General features: G+C 36.1%; 1 protein-coding gene across 8 annotated transcripts in view; it reads left to right on the plus strand.

Moving 5' to 3' along the window:
* The first annotated feature begins 5,820 nt into the window (after positions 1–5,820).
* POSTN (periostin) overlaps positions 5,821–26,837 on the plus strand; it is a 31,605-nt gene continuing 10,588 nt past the window's right edge. For 6 of the 8 annotated variants that reach the window (XM_069011912.1, XM_069011921.1, XM_069011950.1 and 3 more), the window contains exons 1-17: positions 5,821–6,096; positions 7,575–7,673; positions 11,624–11,688; positions 12,936–13,093; positions 13,712–13,876; positions 14,707–14,853; positions 15,742–15,883; positions 16,562–16,774; positions 16,951–17,085; positions 18,524–18,672; positions 19,165–19,301; positions 20,014–20,144; positions 21,716–21,846; positions 22,014–22,116; positions 22,494–22,561; positions 23,116–23,161; positions 25,306–25,353. In XM_069011912.1, coding sequence (XP_068868013.1) covers positions 5,975–6,096; positions 7,575–7,673; positions 11,624–11,688; positions 12,936–13,093; positions 13,712–13,876; positions 14,707–14,853; positions 15,742–15,883; positions 16,562–16,774; positions 16,951–17,085; positions 18,524–18,672; positions 19,165–19,301; positions 20,014–20,144; positions 21,716–21,846; positions 22,014–22,116; positions 22,494–22,561; positions 23,116–23,161; positions 25,306–25,353 — 2,059 coding nt within the window. In that variant the 5' untranslated portion in view covers positions 5,821–5,974. The remainder of the gene's footprint in view (positions 6,097–7,574; positions 7,674–11,623; positions 11,689–12,935; positions 13,094–13,711; positions 13,877–14,706; positions 14,854–15,741; positions 15,884–16,561; positions 16,775–16,950; positions 17,086–18,523; positions 18,673–19,164; positions 19,302–20,013; positions 20,145–21,715; positions 21,847–22,013; positions 22,117–22,493; positions 22,562–23,115; positions 23,162–25,305; positions 25,354–26,837) is intronic. The other 2 variants (XM_069011967.1, XM_069011977.1) reach the window with 1 other exon arrangement.

The raw sequence follows: 26,837 nt of genomic DNA on the forward strand, positions 1-26,837 counted from the left end.
CAGTTTGAGGGGAAGCTGTGGCTATCCAGTACCTCTGCAAACTCAAGATTTTAATTTGTGTTCTATAGTCACCCCTGGAAATAGAACTATACTAATTTTTGAAATCTATTTTTCAATTATTATTTTTATCTATTTTAATATTTATCACTATTTTATCAGTGATGAATTTTGCATTCAGTTCCACATTGCTTCCACTGAAAAAATTATCTGAACAAGAAGTAATTTTAGATTTTGCTAACAATATTGATGATTCTGTTTCCTGAAATCTCTGAGAATCTGACAGATAATTCTCAAAAAACTTCACGTAGTTGCCTAGACTACTTCTCTTTTCCCACATTCAGCTGACACTACTACATTCTTTTCTTAACAGAAGCTCTATTTTGGTATAGCATGTGCATTTGAAACTTGAGAAAAATAATCAATCATGAACAATAATTTTAATGTCAAATCAATTTCCCTTCCATACATACATACATACATACACAAGCTCAACCTGAGCAAGTTAATCTTTGAAGTTTCACTACACCTCAATTTTGGTAATTCTTATTTTCACATCTTCCAGAATGCCATCTTTCTTGTGTTTAACCTTATAAAACCTGAAGGTATTTGTTTCTCTTGGAGCCACTCCAAAGTGTTTTTGTATTATACTTAGTGAAAAGCAAAAGCAGCTCTTTTATTATTATAGTCTTATTGATCAAAACCCTAACTTAAAAGATCTCTTTCATCATAAATAGTGATTATTCCCATGTTTTTCACACAACATACCCACCACACCACCTCAACCATAAATTCCAGCATCTTTTTAGGTTTTGATTGATGCCCTTGTGTGTTCTAGGTTTTGAAGTCTGGCTGTTACAGGAAAGATTCATGACCTTCAGGATTATACAGTCTGTAAATAGCAAGAAGCTTAGAATTTTGCCTTAAGTTGACAGTAGCCATCACAAGATTCAAACCAGATGAAGCAGCTGCCATTTGTGTAGTGTATATTATCCTGGGCACCACTCCTTAACGTTCATGACAATACAGACACTGCAATAAATCACCTTCTGATTAACTAAAAGTATGGTAAATTTTACCTGCACTAGAGTAGTTTAAATGACCTTTGAAATTTCTAAAAGCTTTCCAGCAGAGTAAATAAGCATGTAATAGGGTAATTTAGGATGCATATTACTGACAATTTGCTGTCATTTCAATTTCAACCAAAAAAATACCGTTCGCGAGGCAGGTTCACTTACTAAATAAACTGGATGGCACTGGCAGACTCACAGGATTTTTGTTTGTTTGCTTGTCTGTGCTTTTTCCTTTAAGCAGTAGAGAATAGAGGGTGTAGACACACAGTGTAGCTCATTACCATACCGTCTCATTCCAGGGCAACCCTGAAAAATCACTGGGGCCCAACACAAACACCCTTGTAGCTTCTACCGTGTCTTTGGGACTCTGTACTACATTCTCCTGCTGCCTGAATCGCTTCTTAACTCCTATTGATTGTTCCTCTCAGCTCTTATCTCCGTGTTACACTGACACTTGCCACGTGCTTTACAAGCACAAGAAGTGGAGAATGAGTTGGATTTTATCGCAGGCTGCCTTGTCAGATGTGCTCATTCTCTAAGGAAAAAAACAACTGTTTGCCTATGGCAACAGCATCACCTGCTGCTGGATGAGAAAGCAACATTCCCTTTTCCTGAGGGGTTAGGCTAATCCTTATTTAATTTTTCAGGGTAACTGAGCTGAATATGCAGATCAGGATTGAGGAATCAGACCATATAATTCATGCTTTACTGCAATATTTTATAAAATTTTGCCATGTTCACATTGCAATTCATATGTTTGAATTTCTAGTGTCACTTTGACAAAGAGAAAGCAGAATATTTTTATGTTTGGGGCTGTAGATTTTTCCCAAAACCCATAAGAAGGATCAGTCCATAGAATGAAAAACTTTTGAGAGATTTATTAGAAGCAATCCTTCCCTGGGTTTGTAAATCACCATTAAATATGGTTTTGTAAATAAAAACAAAGCAACAAATTGACATACCAGATATTCTAAGTCCTAGTTTAGAATAACATCTAGGAACATTACACTTTAAATTTAATCATTATGCATAAAAATGATAGAATAATTTTGTAATAAACAAAAACTGGAGTAGGTACATGATACTTCAAAATTTAGTAATATTTCTTCTTCCATCAGAATTTGACTATAAAATAGCATTTTCTAAGAGATCAGGTTGATTTTACTGCTCCTTTTGACTTGCTTAAAACCAGATACCTACAGCTTCCGAGGATATCCAAAAATGGATGTTTCCTTACAATATAGAAGGAACCAAAGTATTGATTAGTATCTACAGCTCTGAATCACCAGAATGACAACTTTGAGTCTTCCTTTCTCCATTTCTTCTCTTCTAAATTCAGATGGCTATGAGCTATCTTCGTGTTTCTCCATCTGGCAATGCTTTCTGTGATTTAATTCCCATTTATGTATATATATATATATGCTATGTCACGCACTCACTGGGTGATGTCATAGGGAAAATCATATGAAATTATTTTGACAAACCCCTTAGTGCTGCTAAAACTTGGAAAGACAGAGTAATGTACAGAATAAGTTTAGTTATTGAAAAAAGGTGGAAATATGAGGAGAAAAAATATTTGACAATGTATGCCAAATGAAATTTAAAATGTAAAACAAAATTGATTTCTATTCAGGAGCAGAATTCTTTTTCTTAATTCCTGCAGTAAATGACCAGAGAGAATTAAATCCAGAATTAGTACTGGCTTCTTTTGAATTATATTACTATTCTGTTGAGATTTCATTTTTATGGATTGGCTACAAATTCCTAATAGACAGATGCTTCTGTTGCTTCAATTTGATGTAAAAGCAGTTATTCACAATCCTAAATATTTGAATACAAGGAATTTGTATCATATAGGTAAACTAATCCTGTTTAAGAATAATAAAATGAATTGCTTATCATACAGTAAATTCTTAGTGTAAACACTTAACACAGGTTTCAGAAAATGACTTTACAGATTTCTCTCCACTAGAGGTCTCTAGAGAAATGCAATAAACTGTTCAGAATAGCAGATACCTTAGACTTCGCTTCTTGACATTATTTACATTTCCTGGAAGATGAAAATCAACAGTTGTTCTATTCTTATTCCAGGTATTTCTTTGGATATGCTCCTTCTGTTGTGCATAATAAAGATTCCTATAACTACAATAATAATTCAAATCCATGAGGTGTTTTAATCTATTTTATAATTAGATATTTAACATTTATATTTAGAACTTCAGCATCACATCACTTAGGAAATAAAGTAGCACAAAGCATTTAGTTGGAGGAAGGAAAAAGCTAAGGTGGCAGCTTGGTGGGGTAGCCAATCTGTTAAATAAAAAACAAATTAAAATAAATAAAGTAGCAATGGGCACAAGTGAACAAAATGTTCGTTAACCAGAGCAATACTTTAGTAGGCAAATTATAAAATGGTTACTCTGGTGTGCAGCTCAGCGTGCCATTATATCACAGGCAAAATAGAGCTTGGCTCCAATATTGTTTTATATATCTAGTTTAACAAAAACATAAATGAAGAATAAGATCCATGTAGTTCGATTGTTTTGTCTTCTGTATGCTTTCAATTTTGTTTTGTTATTACTAGAAGTTTTTCAATTAAAAGTGTGACATATTCCTTGGCTTGATATTTTCAAAAAACTAATTTCCACTAAAAGGTAAGCTTTATCCATTTCAAGATCTGTGCACTTATATACCACTCACCAGAACAACTCATTCAGGAATTTAGATATTTTTTCGGAAAATGAAGCTTATATTCATTATTTTATGTCTTTATGCTACTTTATTTCCATGAAATTCATCTCTGCATTTACTATTTTTTGCTAAAGCTTGCCTCATTAAATATAATATAATGATGTCACCAGGCTTGTTATTAGGTGTTGAATTATAGCCTGCTGTACTCAATGCAGAGAACAAACAGGATTCTCTGCGACTTGAGGTAGGGTAACTAATCAGAAAGCTGAAAAAATATGGAACGAAAATGGTTGCCCCATCTTTAACTGTGGTGGATAGCTCTGTAAACAAGAGCTCAATGGATGTAGCAGCATTAATTTCTACGTATTTTTTGATGCTACATGGTAAGTGTGGAAGAGAAGAACCTGAGCTATGCTGAGAGGCCAGAGATGAGGGAGGGGCTCCTGAGAAGGACAGGTTTCTGGGACAGTTCTGGGACTCTCTGAAGTTTTTCAGATTAATTTTACAGTGTATCTTCTGATTTTTTTCACCTTTAAATTGAGAACTGCAAAGACTACTCAAATAAGGCCATTTAGCAGCTTGAATTATCACAGCTAGGCACTTAAGAGGTGATATTTCTCTGAGTATTTCTTGCTGCAAAGACCAGAAAGAGATAAAAAGCTCTGAGAGCAATTAGAGCCCCGCACTGATATTCTCCTAAAGCTGGTAATATGAAATCACAGAGCTCACCTATCACCTCCATCAGTGGATCTGTCAGTGAGGCTTCAGGCATGGAGTTCACACATCAAGAGGGGCTGACACTTCCGTGAGCTATCTTGAGTTTTTTGCAAGTTTGATATGTAGAGGTCATGGTAGAAGAGAAGCCCACATACCATTTAACCAAATGTCCCTGCTCTTAATCTTAGAAACCATGAAGGGTTATGGATACATAAGGCAAGACCTTACCTTTAAAATATCAAGTAATCTATGCATAGTTATAACCACCTTTACCTACAATAATATATACAGAATAGTCACTGTCCGTGTCTGCTGCTCTTTGCCCCATTTGTGCCTGTTCTGTAGCGATAGGTTGGTCCCACTGGTGTGTCAGTCCAATCCTGCATCCATTCCTAGCTATTCACCTCACTACTTGCTCCAGTTTGAGAAGGCAACTCAGTGAAGTAGCCATGAGAACTCACCTTATGTTAATAAAGATCTGAAATCGTCTATGGATTTTCCCTTTAAATTGAATTCATATGCAAACACATCTACATAAATGGCAGAATATTTTCCTTGACATGAAAATTTCAAGCTCCTGTGTTGCAGTCCAAACTCCAACTGCCCCCGGAGCCTTAAGGCTATCACTTGATAGGAGGCTTGAGCCTGCCACTTCTGCCTCCGTTTCCTCAGTTACAGCTCAGAATTACACTTTCCTTTTACTGTACAAGAGGCTTTGAAGGACTGACTAACAAGTACAGAGAGGTACACGTTCAAATTTTCAGATACTCTGTGATTTTGATATGACATGAAATCATATATTACATAAAGCTCTGAATAAAATCATTATGTAATAGTGCTTGTTAGTACTTTTACATAATAAAGTACTTCTTTAATTAGAATTAAAATGAATATTTAAACTAGTACTGTATTTGATTGAGTAACAACTTCATAATCAGAATGTGTGTTAATACAGCTTTTTTTTCTCAAGACAAAAATGCTATTCCAGGTTATTGGCAACTGTACTTGAAACTTTCATCAACTTCACTGGTTAAACAGCTCATAGCTGATAACTGTGAGGACATGGAAAACAAAGGAAAGCAATGCAGTTCTTATGGGAACAGACATCTTCCTTTGGTTTTAAATAAAACCACGTGCAATGATCATGACCTCTGGATGCCTCAGTGCTATAAATACTAAACCATAAGTCAAAGTCTAAACTTCTCAAACTCTCTCTGTTGTCTTGTCAGCAGAATAAAATGTTAAGCCTCTGTAATATGAATAAATTAATCAGTTAGAGATTAAAAGAAATTATTTATATGGCTAATGTATGGTACTGATTTAGGTTACTGAAGCTGGCAGCAAAAGCTGCTGTTCTAAGGGGGGGTGGTACGATGTTTCAGGTTGATCCTGTGGTTCCCTCCCACCACCTTCTAACATGTATATAAACTGTCAGCTCTCCAGACCCTCTGCCAGTTCTCTCTTCTAGACTTGCCAGAAGCAACAGAGGACTAAAGATGAAGATCTTTTTCCTATTCACATTTTTGACTTTTTTGTTGTCGGCTTTTGAACAAGCAGCTGCTTATGCTCACTATGACAAGATTTTAACTCATAGTCGAATAAGGGCACGCGACCAGGGGTAAGTAACTGGCTTTTATTTCTAATTTAAAAGGAAGCTTGTTAAACTTTATTCTCCCCTTTCTTCTAGCATTATATTACATGTAATTTTTCACTATGAATTTTTATTGTCATTCAAGTGGAGCTTTCTTTTTAAATTCATTTTACAATAATTGTTCCTGAATAAAAAGCTTTTCTGGGAGTTTTAAAAAGAGATAGCAAACTGTTAAACTTCATAAAATGGAAAGGAATCTAAAATAACCACTTCTCAATGGATAAAATATGATTCAGAATCACCAAAATTAATTTCAGTTCATAAGTATTGTAATGGGATGTCAGAAAAGTTTAATGTGTGTTTTCAAACTTTTAGAGAGTTGAGAGCTATCCCACAGTATTTGCTCTCTTTATTCCATCCTGATGAAAATCATGAACTCTATTTACATGTTTTCTAACATGGGAATATATACTGGGAGCCCTTTGTAAAACTTCTGTTCCCACTAGAGCAATGCAGCAAGCTGCTCAGCAGGGCTTCCAAAAGACAATACTCACAAGCCAGGCTGCTTGGAGACATGGAAATAATTTGAACAGCTGGTGCCAGGGAAACACATGTGCCTAAAGATATTTTCCTCTAGTCTTAAGCAAAAAACATTCTGTGAATAAGAATTGTTTACTATCCTATCTTCCCACTGCCTGCTACACACACTTTTCAAAATTTTTAGCTTCTCAAATAAAAAAAAACTCACTAACTTCCCAGTGATGTAAAGTATATATTCTAAGTCCTGAAGTGATGAATTTTTTAATTGCAGAAGTATAAAAATTAATGATGAAATGCCCTTGCCCCATGGAATTTAACTGTAAGAAATTCCTCTTCTGTACACCACCATGTTACAGAACACGTATTCCTCATCTGAAGTCTGTGACTCCTTTTATTTACATGCCAATTTACCCTTTGGTCCCCAGTAATTCCCAGAATGTTTACTTAGGTGCCTCCGGTACTCCAAATGGTTGGTAATCAAAATAGCTGATTGATTTACAGAAGACAGGGCTTCCTTCTACATGAAGAACAAGGCACTTTTTTTCCCCATCTCCCCATGACCTTCAGCTGCACAGATGTGTAAAAGACAAAACCTTTAATGAAAAGGGCCTGATGGTATTCACTGGTCCCTGGTGGCTGGTAATTCACTTTGCAGGGGGAAGGGAGAAATGGATACCGAGACTTGACTGGGCACAGCTAGTGATCACTGCCCATCAGAGACCCAGGGTCAAACCAGAATGAAGGGGAAGATTCTGTCTCTCCGGGGAGAGTGGGCTTGCCGAGGAATCCAGCTGGGCAGTCCCAAGAGCTTGCACTGTGACTACTTCAAAGCACACCTGTCCCAGGAACTGAAGCCAGATGTTAATTTCTTACTCAACAGGAAGATTATTTGCTGCTATTTCATGTAGAATTTTTTGAAAGATGTACAAAAAGTGTTTTTAAAATGTTTCTCACTGCACCCATAGCCCAAACGTCTGCGCTCTTCAGCAAGTTATGGGAACAAAAAAGAAATACTTCAGCACTTGCAGAAATTGGTACCAGCAAGCCATCTGTGGAAAGAAAGCGTAAGTATGCTCTGCTTCCAAACTATTCTCCATTGATTGAGATAATAAAATGTACAATTAGAAAACTCCTTTTCTCACAGACAAGCTAACTTTTTCTGGTTTATGCTAGAAACTTTACTTCTCCTCCAGGTGGCATTGCTATACTGACTTCCCCTTTCCTTCTCTGGGCATGCTGCAAGTCATCCAAAATATTTCACCTTTCAGTAAAGTCTGCCATACCACTGACAACTTTGGCACTAAATTTTATTCTACCGCAGACACATTGGGAAGAAGGGTGTTTCCTGAAAATGCTTAGGCTGGAAATTGGATGTTCTCACAGGCAGTTTTGGAAAACAACCTACTCCTGTGGTTTTATTCCTAGATAGATGTCATGTCTTCCTATGAGAGAAAGTCTGCTCTCAGAATGAATCTGAGGGAATTCATTATGTTGCCAAGCTCCAGAAGCAAAATGCATTGAGCAATGATAGATACCTTCATGTGTTAGGAAAAATAGTTTGAAGCAGTAGGCAGTTTAGATTCATCAAACTGAAGTCACCTGAAGATTTTGTTCTCTTCATGACTAGAATTTAGAGGAATGTAAGTTGCAAAACATTTTACAAATCCTGTGCAAGGTCCCAAGAAGTCTAATACAGACAACCAGTGGAAGACGTTGAGCAGTGGGGCTGCATGGATTTGGTCATGGGAGTATACACAAAATTATCACCTGCCCTTTCCCTTCCATTTTAACCCCCCTACCATTGTCCAAGCATTCCCAGAGCAAAGGGTAGAGGAGGAAAAGAATGTGGATGAGAATAAGTTGAACCATAGAGCTCCGAGGGTTGTTTAAGGGGTTTTCGTGGTTATAATTGAGCATCTGTTATAACTTAGTCTTAGCTGTTAATGAGTTTTATACTCTGCATACTAAAAACAGAAATGTAGACAAGACTAAAGAGGTTACTACAAAAAGAATGCTAATCCAAAGGACAACAGCTCTTCTCATGTCAGCATCTCAATGTTAACAAGTCATCCCTAACTTATATCTATAAAATGTTGAATGTTTTAATTATGGACAATTCCTGTCCACTGCTATAAGTTTACAATGGGAATGTAACTTACAAATTTCCTAAAATCATCATTTTTTTGGACCAAAAGTCTTTCCACTGTTTCTCAGCAGTATTTTGTCTCCACGCCAGCAAGAAGTAGAAACAGATGAGTCACAGAGCTGATTTGAATAAACTGAAAACTGTCTCTCTTAGCCAAGAATAACAAGGATTAAGGTAGTGTTGTTCAGTCTTTTTCCTTTGGAATATACTCCCTTGGATGAGATCAGGACAACTTTGTACTAAAAAAAAAAAGACAATAACAACAAAAAAACAATCCCAAGACAAATAAAGATATAAACCCCACCAAAATGTCAAGAATGCAACATTGTTTCTCATTTAAATAATTGCTTGCTTTCTTCTTTGGCCACAGGCTTATATTGAACTAGTAGGGATACGTATGAGGATAATTTCTGGTCTGGTCTGAGGTCGTACTGCCCCTGTGTGCTGTGCCTGCACATGGGTGGCACTGAGGAACTGCACCTTGCTCTGAGTTTTATCTGGTTCTAACCTTCTTGTGGGATGTTGCTCTATACAAACCTCCTTTCTCCCATCCCATCTTTCTTACACTGTGAGCACAGCAAACGAACTAACTGCAGAAAACTGTAAGGGAATATGAATACTTTAAGTAGGAACTTGATTGAAAAGAAGCCTGGGCTGTGTATAACAAGATATGTGATAAAAAAAGGCACGGATCTTGTAATGCTTGGCTGAAGAAGCATTTTCTTCTTAACTATGTTCTTCAGCCAGTTTTCTGTCTTTCATTAATTGTATCGTGTTTGGATACAGTATGAGGATTAAACTTGCCATGTCTTACTCTATGCTTATAACTCAGCTGCCTCTTTCGTTTTTCCAAAATCTAATTAAACTGCAATATTTCATAGCTTCCCATGGGATGAGGGAGAAAGATTTTCTGTTCCAGGAAAGGAAAAAATATTTTCTCATGACAAAGCAGTTCACACAGTTGGGAGAACACTTTGATTCCTATTCTGCTACACATTTTTTTTTCAATCAGATAATCAGATTATTATGTTTTTATTATTAGCTTCTGGCAAGGATGCAAGAAGAACTTGGTTAATTATTAGGTAAAAGGTTTATTATTAGCTTAAGAATCTGTAGCCTAAATTTTGTGCTATTTGTTCATTCCAGAGAAATAGCCATTCAGTGAATTGCTTTAAAGAAAGAGATGTACTAAAAGGAACTATATGAATACTTTCAATATATGGCTTCTCAGTTGAAAATATGCACATAGCAGAAGGGTGAATATGTCATGTATGTATATGCATATGAGGAAATGGAGAAAAAATATTTTCATAGCACGGAGAAATAAAAGAGTGTGTTTTAAAAAGAAATCTTTAATCTTCCCCACCTCAAAAAGAGATTGCTCTCTTTTACGGAATGATAATCCTCACTTTTTAAATCATGCTGTTTATTATTATTTTTCTTCCAGTCTACTTTATTTTAAAATCTCTTCAAGTAGTTTGGATGTTGAAGATATGAAGTCCAATTTTTCATTTGAATAAGCTGTTCATTTTAATGTGGTTGTGGTTAACTTTTTGTCATCTTTAGATTATGAAAAATGAGAGAAGTGTACTCAGCTGCCACCAAAGATTCTGCAAATTAAAAGCTGGATGGTAGTGGTTAAAAACCCAGTAAAAACCTTCAAGGAATTAGTGTTCAGAACTTTTGAACTGCCAATATCAGCAGCACCTATAAAATAAATCTATTATGTAAAACAGTGATGTCATTATAGTGTACCATATACAGTACAGTGTTCCATAATTTGAAAAATAATATCTGAAGTTTAATGTATTAAATTTCTCCCAAGGAGCCAGGATACCTCTGTGATAACTTTAGTGAATTTCCATTTCCATGTAAGAGAGGAGAATTCAAACAGGTCTATGGTAGAACTTCATTTCTGTCTATTAATTAAGAAGACATTATATCTTATAAGAAACACAATGTTAAAATGATCATTACATTATAGAATTATCATTCAGCCCTGGTTTGCTGTTATGTGTAGCTTACGTATATTTGAGAATGCAAGTATTTTACTGGCATAATTATATAACATTTCCTGGCCCCTGGCAATGCTAAAGTCTCTGTATGCTGTAATGGCATGCTCTTTTAACTCTGGTTTTGATTTCTTGTATTCTGGTTTTTATCTGTGCCACATTTGCCAGTGAACTTACCCTGGTGTCCATCCATCCAGTCTTCAGTGACTTCCTTCTCTGTAACCAGTTCTATGTCTGCTCTTAATTAGTTCTCTCCCTCATTCCTGAGCTTCTTCACATTCTTCCTTGAAAAACAGAGGCTCTCTTATCCAACTTTTTTCACCATACAATGCACAGGATCTTCTCCTAAATACTTGTTAATTCCTGTAACCAGTATGTAGGTGACCTCCTGTAGTTCTGTCACTTTAACTTCGATTCTATTCATTTAATTTGTCTTTTTCATTTACAGTTCTTCTGCCAGGATTTTATTTTAATGTCCTCATAGTCTTTTCCCTCTTTCTTCAATGTCATATAATCTGTTCAACACAGAATAGAAAAATTAATGGTTTTCAACTGCTGTTCTAGTCGCATCATCTTTTAGCAACTCCATATGAGTACAACATGCGCATCCATGTTCCTTCCCAACACTTAAATTTAATGATCGCAGTCATTCTTTAAATTCAAAAGCTTTACATTTAGTAAAATATGACCAATTTGTAACCAACCCAAAAAAGGCTGAATGACAAAAAAAAAGATGAATCTGGAGAGTATGCACTTAGCAATGAAAAAAAGATAATGAAAATTAAATTAGACTTAGCTAAAATTAGTATACTTCTCTGGTATATTATTTAATTGTGCTTTTGTCTATATCCCACAGAACTGTCTTATATGAGTGCTGTCCTGGCTATATGAAGATGGAGGGTATGAGAGGGTGTCCTGCAGGTACGAGCTTATTTTCTTATGGATAAGTTGGCATATAGAAAGAAGTATAAATACAGCAGTTTCAAAGGTGGTCATGAGGAGAAACTATTGCCTCTTCTTAAGAAGTACTGCCTAAGAGTGCACAGCTTCATTTGCATACAGCAAACACAGTCAAAAATCAGCCAGCACTGAATTTGATCATAGAGTTTAGGTTGAATTTCCCAGCTCTTTCCAGATTCTGGATTGGTGAGAATTGATAGTGTCTTCAGTTCCCAAAGCTGCCAAAGAAGAACTTTAATTCCTATTCCCATCATATCCAAGACTAGTCTAAAGTATGCCACAGTGGTCAGAAAGCCAGGACACAAGGTGGACCATATCTAAATTTTGTATTTTCCTTCTTCTGAAAAAACTTGAATCTAATTTACTTAAAGAATCTTATAGAGTTTATCAAAGAAGGAGTGAAAATGAAGACAGAAATTCTTCATCTCTCTTATTTATGCTATTCTGCTTTGTATAAATAAAACTAATTGCTGCAGGAAAAAGTAGTATGAGAAAGAATACATTTCATAGTTTTTGATCTGAAATATCTGAAATAATCCTTTTATGTTCAATAATGCAGAGTTCAGTTTGTTTAGATTAATTAATCTCCCTTCAGATGTTTACATTAGGATGAGATCAGTCACACTCTTGAATCACCTGTCCTTCTCCATAACCGTAAAAAGAGCCAAGAACCATTAGATTGCATGCAAATGTCCCACTTCTAGATGCCTAAAGTTAGGAGAGCTGAATGCTATTCTCATGTAGCCATGTTTTAACTGTGAGACTATGGCCATTACTCTCGGGAGGAATCAATATATGTATAAACCAGACACTGGAAAAAGAGCAAGAAGCCTCACAAAAAGAACTCTGGTCCATCATGACTGAATGAGACCCACTCCACTGAAATTTTTGTGATTAAACATGGATAGCCTCCCATTTAATGTTGGGTTGGTACAAAATACAACAGGTCTTCTAAAGGAAACTTTACAATATTCAATATTGTTTGATCTAATTTTTCATTAAGAAAGACACAAATAAAAATAGCAAGCAGATATGTTTAGATTATTTTTTGAGTATGTTGACAATGGAATTTTTAATCTAAACATTGTTTAATACTGACTTAAACAGTTTCAGAACTATTATGCATCCAAAAGACACAAAGTAAATTTGATTGTGATAAACTGGGGGGCTGAGGAATTTACAGTATTCTTACCTCATGTTTATTTTAGTTGCTCCTATTGATCATGTATACGGTACACTTGGTATTGTGGGAGCTACCTCCACACAGCAGTACTCTGACTTATCAAAGCTGAGAGAAGAGATTGAGGGACGAGGATCATTCACTTTCTTTGCACCAAGCAATGAAGCCTGGGACCAGTTAGATTCAGTAAGTGTGTGTGTGTGTGTGTGTGTGTGTGTGCACACGTGCATGAGTTAAACATTTTAGCTGAAGCAGCTAGTGTGGGATAAATTAGATTGGAAACAATGTGGAGATTTTAGACATAAAAGGACATAACACAAGTTAGAATGACAAAATCTGCATGTTTAACATACATTTCTGTAGCTGGGGAGGCTGGGTTTACTTTCAACAGTACTAAGCAACTGTAATTGCTTCTTATTTAAGCACTTGCATGACACACATTAGTATTGTTAATTTTATTAACAAAGTTTTGGGGAAACTTCTAGGATTTCCAGCAGCTGCATGATGTATGGCTATACGCTGTCAGTAATTCAGGTGTCCTTCTTTTAGTAATGATTTTAGTTAAATAAACACTGAATTAAAATTCCTCCAATGACTTGTCTGTGATGAAGCCTCATCTTCCATTTGTGAGCAAATCAGACTTAAAGATCATTTAAGTAGAGCCAGATTTTAGGCATCAAAGTCGTCTTCCCTAACAGATGTTGAATATGTTGAAAGCATATAATAAGGTAAAACAATAACTACATCTTTCTGAGAGAAGAATGTGTTGAAGCTTCTAATTAATTAAATTCCTCTTTTCTTCAGGAAATTCACAGGAATTTGGTTGACAATGTAAATATTGAACTGTATAATGCTCTCCACCACCACATGTTAAACAAGCGCATGTTGACAAAAGATCTTAAGAATGGCATGACCCTGGTGTCTATGTACAATGGCCAGAAATTGCTTATTAACCATTATCCCAATGGGGTAAGTTTATTCTCTTTTTTCTCCCCTAATATATTTATTTAGTTGTAGCCTTTACTTCCTTTATTTCCTTTTATAACTAAGAAAACATATTCTTGAAAATTTAACATTGACCAAGTCAATTGCCACTGACAAAAATAAATACTTTCTTGAAGAAATTCTGCCTGCTGTGTAGACTAAGAAAGAATAAGTAAACATTGTGCTGTTTGCTGTTTAGAAATCAAAGTTCAAATGAAAATGAACTTTCTTCATAAAAGACAAAGACTTTTGTGGTCAAAATACACGATCATAATAAATTTGACAGCAAAATCGACTATTATTTTCATATTTTTTCTAAATAATACTAAAGCAGGTTTTTTATTTGAATTTGAGTGCATGGTAGGAGCACTGAAGATTGTAAGAAACACACGTCCATTATTTGGCTAGAAAAAAATTATTTTTATAAATGCTAGACACCTCCAAGTTAAGTCACTCATCTTTGTTTTCTTAAATGCATCAAAATGTTTATGTTTGTCTACAGGTTGCATCATCAAAAACAATACAATCACCATATTAGCCAGATAAGCAAAACCAAATCAGAATAATTGCAGTAAGAAATTAAACATTAATACGAAATCAATGTAACCTGAATAAATCTGCTGCTATCTTTCCAGAAGCTTAGTCAAACTTTCAAATCTTACAAGGCTTTACTTCATATTTAAAAAAAACCAACTGAAATAACAACAGTGAATACCCGATGTACAGTACCTACATTGCCAGTCTGTGAAAGTGAGGTTCCAAGCTTATGATTAAATTAATATTTAATCTTCTACTAATTGATTCTTCAAATATAGGTTGTTACTGTTAACTGTGCCAGGATCATCTATGGCAACCAGATTGCTACCAATGGTGTTGTCCATGTCGTCGATCGTGTCCTGACTGCTGTTGGAAATACCATTCAGGATTTCATTGAAGCCGAGGATGATCTTTCATCGTTTAGAGTAAGTGGACAAAAAAAAAACACCTCTTCTCTGTTTATTTAAGGAGGTTTTTTTCATTCCTTTTCTATTTGTTTGTGATACCTGGAAGTAAGAAGGGTTAGCTCAGTAAGAGAGAGAAATAAATTAAATTAAGAGAGCCAGCTAATATTGCAAATCTAGTTATATAAAAAGGCAACATCAATAGAACAGAATGTGTCCCTGTGCATAAAAAGTGTCTTCTCTTCAAGCACTGAGCCAATGAAACATGAGCCTGAAGTTACAGTGTCTGGTGCTAGATAAATAAGAACAATTTCAAAATGTATGATAAAAAATGGTAAAGACAGCAAAGAACCTGACTCATAGCAAGTTTTAGAGCACCAGTAGACTCACATAAGAAGGATTTTTCTTGCACATAAGAAGTATGATTAGAAACTGTCCAAATTTCTAATGTTTCCATCTTCTGAAAAATGTGTCTGCACAGTGTAATGGGATTTCATGCTGCAAATTTAAAAAATATGCCGTTGGTTTGCAAATAACTGCTGTCCTTTTCCATCTTCCATCTCCTCAATAAATGCAAAAAGGTATTTTAAATCCAGAGGCATAAAGGTGGAAAAGATCCTCTGAATCCCTCAAATCCAGCTAATGACAGTTACAGGCAATCACAACATTTAACCTTTTAAAAAAAAACATAATATAAAAAACAATCCTTTCTAGTCTTCAGTTGAAAAAGAAAATTCCTCTGTCGATTAAATTTTTCATCTTTCTATAACATTCATGATCTTTCTTTTTATAACACTGTGATCTCAGCCTAGCATTCAAGCATCTGTGGGCATGAAGTGGAACTAGACAGATAATGTGTTTTACTAATATTTCAAATAATCAGCATTAAAATAAACAATTGTTTTTTAGGCTCCTGCCATTACATCAGGTGTCATGGATATTCTTGGAAGACCTGGTCATTACACACTCTTTGCTCCTACTAATGAAGCTTTTGAGAGACTTCCAAGAGGAGTTTTAGAAAGAATCATGGGTGACAAGGTGGCTTCTGAAGGTATTTGAACTTTTTTGCAAATGAGAAATATGTATGAGTGGATCAGGAGGTAGAAACTACATTATCCTTATTGCTCTGGAATTAAGCACCTCTACTTTCATGTGTATAGGAGGAGTTATTTCTTCTGTGTTTAATTTTTCCACTTGCCTAAGGATAGAAAGTCATTGAAAACTTAGTCTCCAAAACATCTTACAGGGAGCTATGAAATACAGGCACACTGACTTTCTAATAGTTCAGCTGCCTAGGTCTGATAGACATTCCTGTCTCTAGAAGTTCAGGGTTATCTGAATATGAAATTATCTCACCCCTTTGCATAGCCTATGGAGTTTTGTACTCAGAGGTCCTTTTGGAGTGTATCATATGCAATCACCAGCAGATTGTAGCATAACCTGTATAGTTTTCATAATATAAGGGATGCCAAATAGTTTTGACAGTAAGTGTTAGTTAGGGGCGTATAGTATCATTAAATTTCAATAAAGTATCTGGGAGTAAAAATATGCTAGCTAAGCTAGAATAATATTAAAAATAGAGTATTCTATTTTTATATTTCTATATTTATATTTCTATATTTATTTATTTATTCTATAATATTTATTCCACACCTATGTGTGAGGTATACGTATACAAATATGTGTCCTAACACCTACGTCTGTTAAATTCCTGCTCTTTTTTCTGCAGCTCTCGTGAAGTTCCATATATTAAATACTCTCCAGTGCTCCGAAGCCATCACAGGTGGAGCTGTCTATGAAACCTTGGAAGGAAACACTGTTGAAGTTGGCTGTGATGGTGAAAGTCTGACTGTTAATGGAGTGAAAATGGTGAAACGCAAAGATATTGTGACAAGCAATGGCATTATCCACCTCATTGATCAAGTGCTAATTCCTGATTCTGGTCAGTGATATCTATTAAAAACTTGTTACACTGAAGATATTTCTTATCCTGAAATATCTGAAGATCTTTTCCTTACCCAGATTCCCTCAGATATATAGTTCTGGATAAGCACAAAGAATCCAAATCAGGAATAGGAAGATATTGTGTGATAAAACACCTTATTTCTTTATTTGCAGCCAAACAAGTCATTGAGCTTGGAGGTGCCCAGCAGACTACTTTTACGGACCTGGTGGCACAGCTAGGTCTGACCTCTTCTCTAAGGCCAGAAGGCCAATACACTCTCCTGGCACCTCTGAATGGTGCTTTCTCAGGTTAGTAGCCCTAAAAGATTGTCAAAATAAATGAGAATGTGTGATACCCTGACAGCTTTCGAAATAACTCCCAGTACCTGTTCTAAGTCTCACTGCAAGAGCATCATAGACAAATGGAATTACTTCATCCTTTCAAATTATGTCCCTCATAGAAAGACAAAACAAGCCTAACCACCAGACTGCACAGCTTTTTTTTCAGTAATATCATTTGCTAATGAAAATAGTAGCACTTAAATAAGATACAAAATATGAACAGACAAATTGTGGGAATGTAAATATATTAATGAACTGCCAGTTAAGATTAACTGACTTAATCTTTACATTACTTCCATTAGATTCAAAACTTATTTATTCTCAGAAAATCTATGCAGTGGTTTAATTCCAGCCAACACCTAAGTACCAAACATCCACTTGATCACTCCCCTCTTTTCTCCACTCTGGGATGGGGAGGAAAATCAGGGAAAAAGATAAATAAGAAAACCTCATAGGTTTAGACAAGAACAATTTGATAAGTGTAACAAAGTAGAATAATAATATTAATAATACTGATGTTACTAATAGCAATAATAATAATAACAGATAATTAAAACCTAAGAGAAACAGGTGATGCATGATAAAATTGTGCACCACCAACTGACCAATGCCCAGCCAGTGACTGGCACCTCCTGGCCAGCTTCCCCCAGTTTATATACTGAGCATGACACCTTATGGTATGGAACATCTCTTTGGTGAGTTTGGGTCACCTGTCCTGGCCATTCTCCCTCCCAGCCTCTCATGCACCTGCCCATGGCAGAGCATGAGACACTGAGATGTCCTTGGCTTAGGGTGAGCACTGCTCAGCAACAACCAAAACACCAGCGTGTTATCAACATTATCCTCATACTAAACCCAAAACATATCACTGTAGGACATAGTTAGGAGGAAAATTGACTCTATCCCAGCCAAAAACAGGAAATACAAGAAAGTTAGTATTTCCCAGTACATTAAAGCAGAGAGAAACTGATACAAATATACCATAAAACAGGTGTTTGTATATTTGCAGAGGTGACCTCATGGGCATCTTGCCATTCCCCAAAGAATTAGAATGTTGTCTCATCACCATAGGAGAAAATTTGGATAGATTTTAAGGTGTGCATGCAGAAAGTACTAGTTCTAATACAAACTATAGCAGTAACTCAGAAGATGGCACAGTCCCACACATCAGACATATTAGTTACAGTAATTAATCATGGCTACGTCAAAAGTTCTTGACTGAATTTGAGGAATGGTCACACGCAAGAGCTACAAAACAATTCACCTTTGGTATAACCAGACCTGTTCCATGCTTTAACTGAAGCATTTCAAAGAGAGATTCAGTATTTCCAGAGTCTTTTAACTTTATTTAAATAAAAATTTACTATATAGATTACTATATATTAATATCTAAATGGCTTTGCAGATGACACCCTAAGGCTGGATCAACGTCTTCTCAAAACAATCCTGCAGAATCACATTATAAAAGTGAAAGTTGGGCTCAATGAACTGTACAATGGACAAGAGCTGGAAACAATTGGAGGAAAACTACTTAGAGTCTTTGTGTATCGCACAGTAAGTGAATGAGTCTTTCTAAAAATATGCATCCAACTATGAAAATGGACAATCAATAAAAGGCAAAGCTGAATGAAACTCACAATATTTACCATTATGAGAATCTAGCAAAAAATCCTTAAACTTTTAAGATAGCAAAAAATGAAAATCTGATCATTATCGATCTGAGCTTTCTTTGCAAGGAAAGTTCTTTGGGAAAATGCAACACAATTTCAAATTGGGCACTCAGTCGATTATAAATTTTTAAAGCTCATTTTTAAAACATTTTTAAAACATTACAAATGTTTTTGAGAACATTCTCAGGGGAAACACAAAAAAAATCAAGTTTGGAAATATTTGCACCATGCTATTTTATTCTAGATTTTGCTACTTTTGCTTTCTCAAGCAATGCCAAATTTCCTGGCAAGAACACATGATTTGACTGTAGGAAATATATATGGTTGTTATTTTTAACATTGTGTAAACAGCTACCCTTGTTTCTCTTTCAATAAGGCTGTATGTATTGAAAATTCATGCATGCTCAGAGGAAGCAAAGAAGGAAGAAATGGTTTTATTCACATCTTAAGACAGATCATCAATCCAGCAGAAAAGACATTGCATGAAATGCTGAGAAATGATAAGCGTTTTAGGTGAGTAGCAGTTTTCACAGAACTGAGATTTTCCTGCAGAGGGTAACTGTATAAACATCACAGCTGGTCTGAGAAAACGTTTTGGACTGTGAGTATGTGAGTTGCTGGGGTTTGGAGAGCAGGGAGAGCAGAGAAGGGTTTATTACCTACACAAATAACATAAAAGGGAAAAAAAAATGTGGGGGAAGAAAAAGTGTCCTCCAGCTGTATGCTGAAAAGACTTCCACACTCTATACTAGGATGGGGTTTTTATGGCACAAAGGGTTGTAAGACACAAGAATGAGAGGAGTAAGAGGACAGAAGGAATTGAATGATATATCCAGAGCTATAAATGCAGTGGACGCAGGATTGCATACCTTTCCAGAACTTATTTCTGCCTCTTTCCTGCAAGTATCTCAATACTCCTACAGCAAGAACTCTCCCTGGCATCCTCTTTTCATCTGTTTGATCTGCAGGGATTTTTATTTGATGAATCCTGCTCTGATCCAGGCTCTCAATATTTTTTTTACATAGCTTTTCCTCTGTCTGCTAATTTTAAGATTGTATTTTCCCTTTTTTTTGCCTTTTTCTTCCTCATTTTCCTCTTCCACAATCTTTCTTTCTGGGAAAGAGTGAAAGTGTTTGAAAATTGAGGAACTAAGTACCTGGACCCAATTATAGTTACCACATTTCAACAAAATGTATTTGTGGTTTGTCTCTTTGCTGTAAACAGCATTTTCCTCAGTCTGGTGAAAGCTGCAGATTTGGATGATGTTCTGTCATGGCCTGGACAGTGGACTCTGTTTGTGCCAACCAATGATGCTTTTAAAGGTTTGACTGATGATGACAAGGACATACTGATAAGTAAGTAGCATAAGAAAACTGGAATTATAAGCAAAGTAAAATTGATTGGAATGGAGACTAATGCGCCTTTCACACAAAAGCTCTCTGCTGAAGCAGTTCACCTTTTGTATAGAGCAGGTCATAGGAATTCCCTAAATTGCCTATATGCCCTTCTTGGGCATAGAGAAAATATCCTTTTGGAAAGAAGAATCTAATCTGATTTTTAAATTTAAATTTCACTCCTCAGGATGTTATTCAATGGTGTTACTTCCTTTTATTATTTTTGTCTTCAATTCCGAACTTGAAGTTGCCCAGGACCAATGCCATATTGAATTAATTCTGTCTTTAAAAAGACAATTTTATTTGACCTTCTGCTTTTCAAGGGGCTTTATGCCACTTTTCTATCATTGTGATTCAGTTACTTAATATTTTCCTTGGCCCTCACAATTTTTTTTTGCAGCAGCATGTCTAATTTTTTTGTGCCAGATTGTGCTCTAGAATTCTGCCTTGGTTTTCTAAGTTATTATGTTGCTTTCTCCATAAAGATTAAACCTTAAAGTATATAACATTTAAAAAAAATATAAAGAAATACTTTGTTTATCTGTAAGAAAGATACAAACCAAAGATTATTTTAACCAGTAGCTATAGTGGCATGTTTACGAAAGTAATTGATAGTTTTTGAAAAAATCTTTGGAGTGGCCATGTTTAGGCTTTGTATGTAATTTAATGCTATCTATGAGTGACCCAGTCACAAAATACCAGTACTAATTTTACTAGGAAGGAAAAGATCATTTAATTGCACTTCAGTAGTGAAATAAATTGCAGTACTATCAGTGATCAGAGCAAAACACAGAAAAAAAAAGGAAAATGTTCACTGAAAGAGACATCAGGAAAAGAATACGACCAGACAGGATCTCCCTTGCAGTTTTATCAAGGCTGTAACTCCTAATAACAACCAATATCAGTGTGAAATTCTAGTATTAAACTTAGAATGGTCAATATTCCATGTAATGGCAAACAGACATGTTTTAAAGCTGCTCTCCTTGGTACCTTTTCTCCTCAGATATTATGGGTTTTTCTGCAGCCCCCCCTATGACTGTCAGCCTCCATAGACCCAGAGAGACCTATCAGGATATTAGCTTGGGCTAGAGGATACATTTCTTTTTTAAGACAGTCTTGAAAACATTGGATTTTTTTTCTTTTCATCCCAAATAGGAATTTCAAACTTTGAAATATGGAAATCATCCCTAAAATAAGGTGGTTTCTCCCTTTGCCAACTTCTTCAAGCTGCTTCTGTCCTCTGTAAGAACAGACAAAGCCAGCAATTCTAATTGCTCCATTGACCCCTTTTATGTTCTTTTCAGTAAGATTTCTCATCGGTTCTTTGTGATTATGTTCTGACCTTTTTGTCATATAGTTGGGCTTTATCCTCTTTGTCATAATTTTAACAAATACAAATTTTCTGTGTTCGTGGTATTTTCATACGTATTATGTTTCATTCTAGCTCAAGTCTATGTGAACCCTTACAATTCCCACAAAGAGTAATCCCCTACCACTTAATTTTTATTCCTACTTTTTTTATTTTTACATAGGAGACAAAAATGCTCTCAGGAATATTCTTCTTTACCACTTGACACAAGGAGTTTTCATTGGAAGTGGCTTTGAGCCTGGTGTAACAAATATTCTTAAAACCATCCAAGGAGGCAAACTCTACTTGAAAACAGTTAAGTATAGAAAATGTCTCCCTGCTACAGCCTTGTAACAGAGATTTGATATTCTGTGTCCATCCACATTATAGAATGGCATGCATTTCTCCAGATGTTATAATAGGGTTTGGGGTTATTTTCTAATGTCCCTGATAACTCGGGTTCTCTTTTGATCCTTTACCAGGTGAATGATACTCTTCTGGTTAATGAACTGAAATCAAGAGAATCTGATCTCATGGCAACAAATGGTGTCATTCATGTCATTGACAAACTCCTATATCCAGCAGGTGAGTATTATTCCATGAAATTTATACCCACTGCCTTAAATCTGTTTACATGCTGTGTAACTGCAATAACCTTAGGAAGTTACTTAATTTAAATATACAATTCTTAGGTGGAATTTGAAACAGAAAATTTACCTCACTGCTCATTTTGTGGAAGAACCTTGCTTGAAACCTTGCCAAGATTTTGAAATGTTATGAAAGTAAAGTATAAGAAAGACAAGGGTAGCCATAGCCTACCTTTTCTGCTGCTATGGAATAATATATATTGAGTACACACTTGTGTGAGTGTTTGAGAATGATTGTATCTCCTGATCACTGTAAATGAAAGTAAAATGCATATGGTTGTATATTTCCTCTTACATGCCTGCTTCTTTTGTCAGAACTGCCTGTTGGAAATGATCAGCTGCTCACAATACTGAAGAAGTTGATTAAGTACATTCAAATTAAGGTACTCTTTCAGTAATTATCCCCGTCTTTCTGCAGGGTGTGTGAAACTGAGCACTTCATAAGTCATGAGTGATTCTCTGGTCCTTGCTTTCCTCAGGAGACAACACATTCAATAGCTCCCAGTTACCCAAATATAATCATGAATGATACCCTGCAACAACAGTTAGAATTTGGGTTTTTTCAGTGCCAAATAATTGTAGAATATTTGCATTTGGATAACTTCAGTGCGGACTGGCCCAAATCTGCTCTTTGGTTCAATTTATCACTCTTGGAAACAAATCACTTATTTGAAAAAAACACTGAGTGGCTAAAGTCTTATGTCATTAAAGCTAGAAGCATCAATAGACTGTGAAGAAAAGTAGGCATTCTTTTCTGTCTCAGTTTTCCTCTTGAGATTACATTTTCTCTCAACAATGAATGAGAGAACCTACACAAGTAGCATCACCTAACTTTTAGGTCAATGAAGCAGTAAATCCTACCCACACTCACTAGGAAACTATAAGGCAAGTGGTATTTATTTTAAAGTTTAAGTAAATTGCTTTTCTGTTTTTATAGTTTGTTCGTGACAGTACCTTCAAAGAGATTCCACTGACATTTTACAGTAAGTTCATTATAAATACTTCCAGATGGGTTTGATATTGCTTTTTAGTGTTGCCAATTCCAATTTGGAATTGTACATCTCTTTTTCAATAAGGAAGAAAGCAATTTCTGGGAAAGTAGGATGTACCGATGAAGAAAAGGAAGAGAAAGACTCAAAGTAGAATGTTTCTGGCTGCTGTGCTACTGTATTTTTCCCTTTCCAGATGTGTGACTGGAAAGTAACCCTGAAGTAAGCTGTTCAAAGTCTTGGGTTAGGCAAGATACATATGGAAAAGATTGTTTTTCAGTTCTTAGCCAAGGTTCAGGGTTTAGTGCATAGCAGAGTTGTATTCTCTCTCTCTCTAAGATGTAGCATTGTACTGTACTCACTCTCCAAGATGCAGCATTGACTGTGCACTGAGATACTTTCTTTTTCATAAATATTTCCAGAGGGACAAATGTACCTCTTCTGCCTGTTTCCCTTATGTGCAAACATCAGGCTTTTATGAGAGACAGTTGATCAGAATATTTTCTCTTTAGGGAGTAAATGTAAAAAAGACCCCTTTAGCTCCCTTGCAACCTCTCTCAGGGTATGCATTTAGTTTCTGAATATAGAATACATGTTGAAACAATCTGTTAGAAGACAAAGATCCTGCTGTAACTTTGTGAGGCAGTATGAATTTAGACAATTTTTTAAATTCCTATGAAGTTCTACCCATATTGCACAGTAGAAATGGAAACCATCACATCAGACTTTTGAAAACTGGGAATGGACACACTGAAGTTAAAAACCCCTTGGAACAAAAAACTGAATAATTCACCTTGATGACAAGTTGAACATGAGTCAACAGTGCCCCAGCAGCCAAAAGAGCCAACCCTGTCCTGGGGTGCATTAGGCACAACATTGCCGGCCGGGCAAGGGAGGGGGTTGTCCTGTTCTGCTCTGCTCCGGGGAAGCCTCACCTCAAGTGCTGGGGGCAGATTTGGGAGTCAGTTTTGGGCCCAGTGTCCAAATGAGGATGACCAACATGGTGAAAGGTGCTGAGGTCAAGACTTATGAGGAGCTTATGAGGTCACTTGGCTTGTTCATTTTGGATAAGAGAAGGCTGAGGGGTGACCTCATTGCTGAGCAGTGACCGACCCCATTGCTGCCTATGCCTTCCCCAAGAAGGGCAGAGGAGGGGGATGTGCTGGTTTCCTTTATGGTGACCAATGACAGGACACGAGGAAATGGAGTGAAGCTGCTTTGGGAAAAGTTCAGGCTGGACATTAGAAAAAGGTTCTTCACCTAGAGGGTGGTCAGCGACTAGAACAAGCTCCTCAGGAAAGTAGTCACAGCATCAAGCCTGACAGAGTTTAAGGAGCTTCTGGACAACACTCTTGGTCATATGGCTTAGTCTTAGGTAGTCCTTTGAGAAGAAGGAAGGTGGACTTGATGATCCCTATGCATCTCTTCCAACTTGAGATATTCTCTACCTCCCATGGCCAGTGAGAGTAGCACAAGAAGCAGTGTCTGTAAAAATGAAGCAAGAGAGGTCAATGTGGACATCAGGAAAGCTGTAGCCATAGATTTGTTTAAGTACAGGACTAGGAAGGCTGGAAATTTTATCAGTGAGGGCTTCTCCACCAGTGAACGAACACGAGTCAAATAACTATCTGAGGTGTTCAATGAATACTTGAGTCTGTCCTAGGTGTAGAGGGACAATTTGATCTCCCAAGGTCATACATTCTGTGATGTTCTATCTATAGTTCTGAATGCCTGAAGGTTTCCTGTGTTTGCCAGATCTGCTCCCTAATGAAAAGGCCAATGCTCAGATATAAGGTATGTCAGGGAGTTGTGCAAACCTTTGTGTGGGTAATTATACAAGCCCTCACTGTTATGTACCATACACCATGGTGGGTCCCGTGACCCATGGGTTTCGTGAGGCTCAAAGGGAAATAGCATACCAGCAGATTCTGTCTGCTGAGTGTTTCAGATCTGAGTGTTTCACCATTCCATAACCAGAACCAAGATTCATACTCTAGATCTTGTCAAGCTGCTTTTCCACCCATTACTATCTATGATATTATCCACATCCTTGTGAGCAGACCAAATGTAACTGATCGTAGCCACAAAGAATTTGTAAGATTGGAATGTACTGTATATTCCATTTTCTATATTTTCAGAAATTAACATAATTGAAAGCAACGTCCAGCCTATCATCACAAAGGAAGGTAAATGAGGCCTGTGGTCTATATATATTTCTGCATATGTTCATATGCATATTCAGAATATATATTAAATATATTTCTTCATGGGATGCACTTTGTACATAGCAACTCCAGGATACTAAGCACTTTGCTGGAAAAGCAAAGATACAAATATTGCAATTAGAACTGACTGAAACATTTTGTATGAAAAGATTACCCACAGTTGTTCTCCCCAAATGAGTTTTCTCCTTTTTCTACAGGCCTTTAAAATTTTTTAAAATAATTTTTTTAAAACATTTATTACCTTTTTTTTTAATTAAGACATTTCCTTTTTTTTAATTAAAACATATATTTGAAAAACTGGAGTAGATATATTTCTCATACTTTGAAGAAGAATTGGTTCATTTTTCTATCATTTTCAATCAGTTCTAACTACCAATATCTGTTGGATGCCTGAAAAGGATATCTAGCCAAACTTTGTTTTTTAATTTCTTGAGACAGAAGCATGACTTAAAGATTAATGCTGGGGCTGAAGAGAACAAAATGTGGGGATGGGACTGCTAAAATCACTTGTGATTTATAACTTAACTAAAGCTGATGAGATCTAGCTTCCCATTGAAATAAAAATGCTGAAAGGGAACTTGTTTGAGCTCGACTGAGAAAGGCAATTAAAAATTTCATGCAAAGAATTTTATCCAGACTGCTTAATCAGTGTTTCTGGGAGGAATTTCTTCCAGAAGAAGTGACAAATGCTTATTTTGTCAGGAGCTTGACTGTGCTTCATCCCATTTAGGGTTAGACGCTATTTAACGTATATGCTGATCTTTGTTGCCTAGTCTCCATCATTAAATCAGATCCACAGTGCAATATAAATGGATAGATTATTTCATATGGTGATTCATCCAAGCTATTTTAGAAATCTTCCTATGGTGAGGATGAATCACTCTCTGAAAGTACCCGTCCCCTGTTAAACCCAGAGAGAGAGAGTATACAGGCTAGGTGATGTATGGGATGTTTAGAAGCTGAAAATTAACTGAAACAAAATTGTCTTTTAAAGAAAAAGTGAAATGTCTGAGCACTTGTATAGTCAAATGTAGAACTATATTTTATTCACCAAATAGAGTAAAAATAACTTTAGACATTAGTGAGTATTGAAGGGTTAGTCCTTTCCATTTCCAGTACAGTATTTCTGCTTTGGGACACATTCCAGGGGATGATCTCTGGCCAGTGAAGCCTTTCTGTTGATGACTGATTCAGATATAGACCCAATAAAGCCAATTCTGGCCCTTCTGAGCTTTCTCAGTAATAGTAGCAAGTGGCAGATCCCATCAGAACCACATAAATCCACAACTGTCTGTAAATAAATGCTGGCTAAGTTACATGTTAATTTTTTTGCCAAGAAGTTCTACCAGATCATGATGGGAAGGAGGTTTCCATTAAAAAAAAAAAAATTACACCTCTCCTCACCAAGTTTAGAGGGGAATGTGTGACTTTTCCTTTCTCATTGT

This window comes from Aphelocoma coerulescens, chromosome 1 (assembly GCF_041296385.1).
Source record: "Aphelocoma coerulescens isolate FSJ_1873_10779 chromosome 1, UR_Acoe_1.0, whole genome shotgun sequence".
In the NCBI taxonomy this organism is placed as follows: domain Eukaryota; kingdom Metazoa; phylum Chordata; class Aves; order Passeriformes; family Corvidae; genus Aphelocoma; species Aphelocoma coerulescens.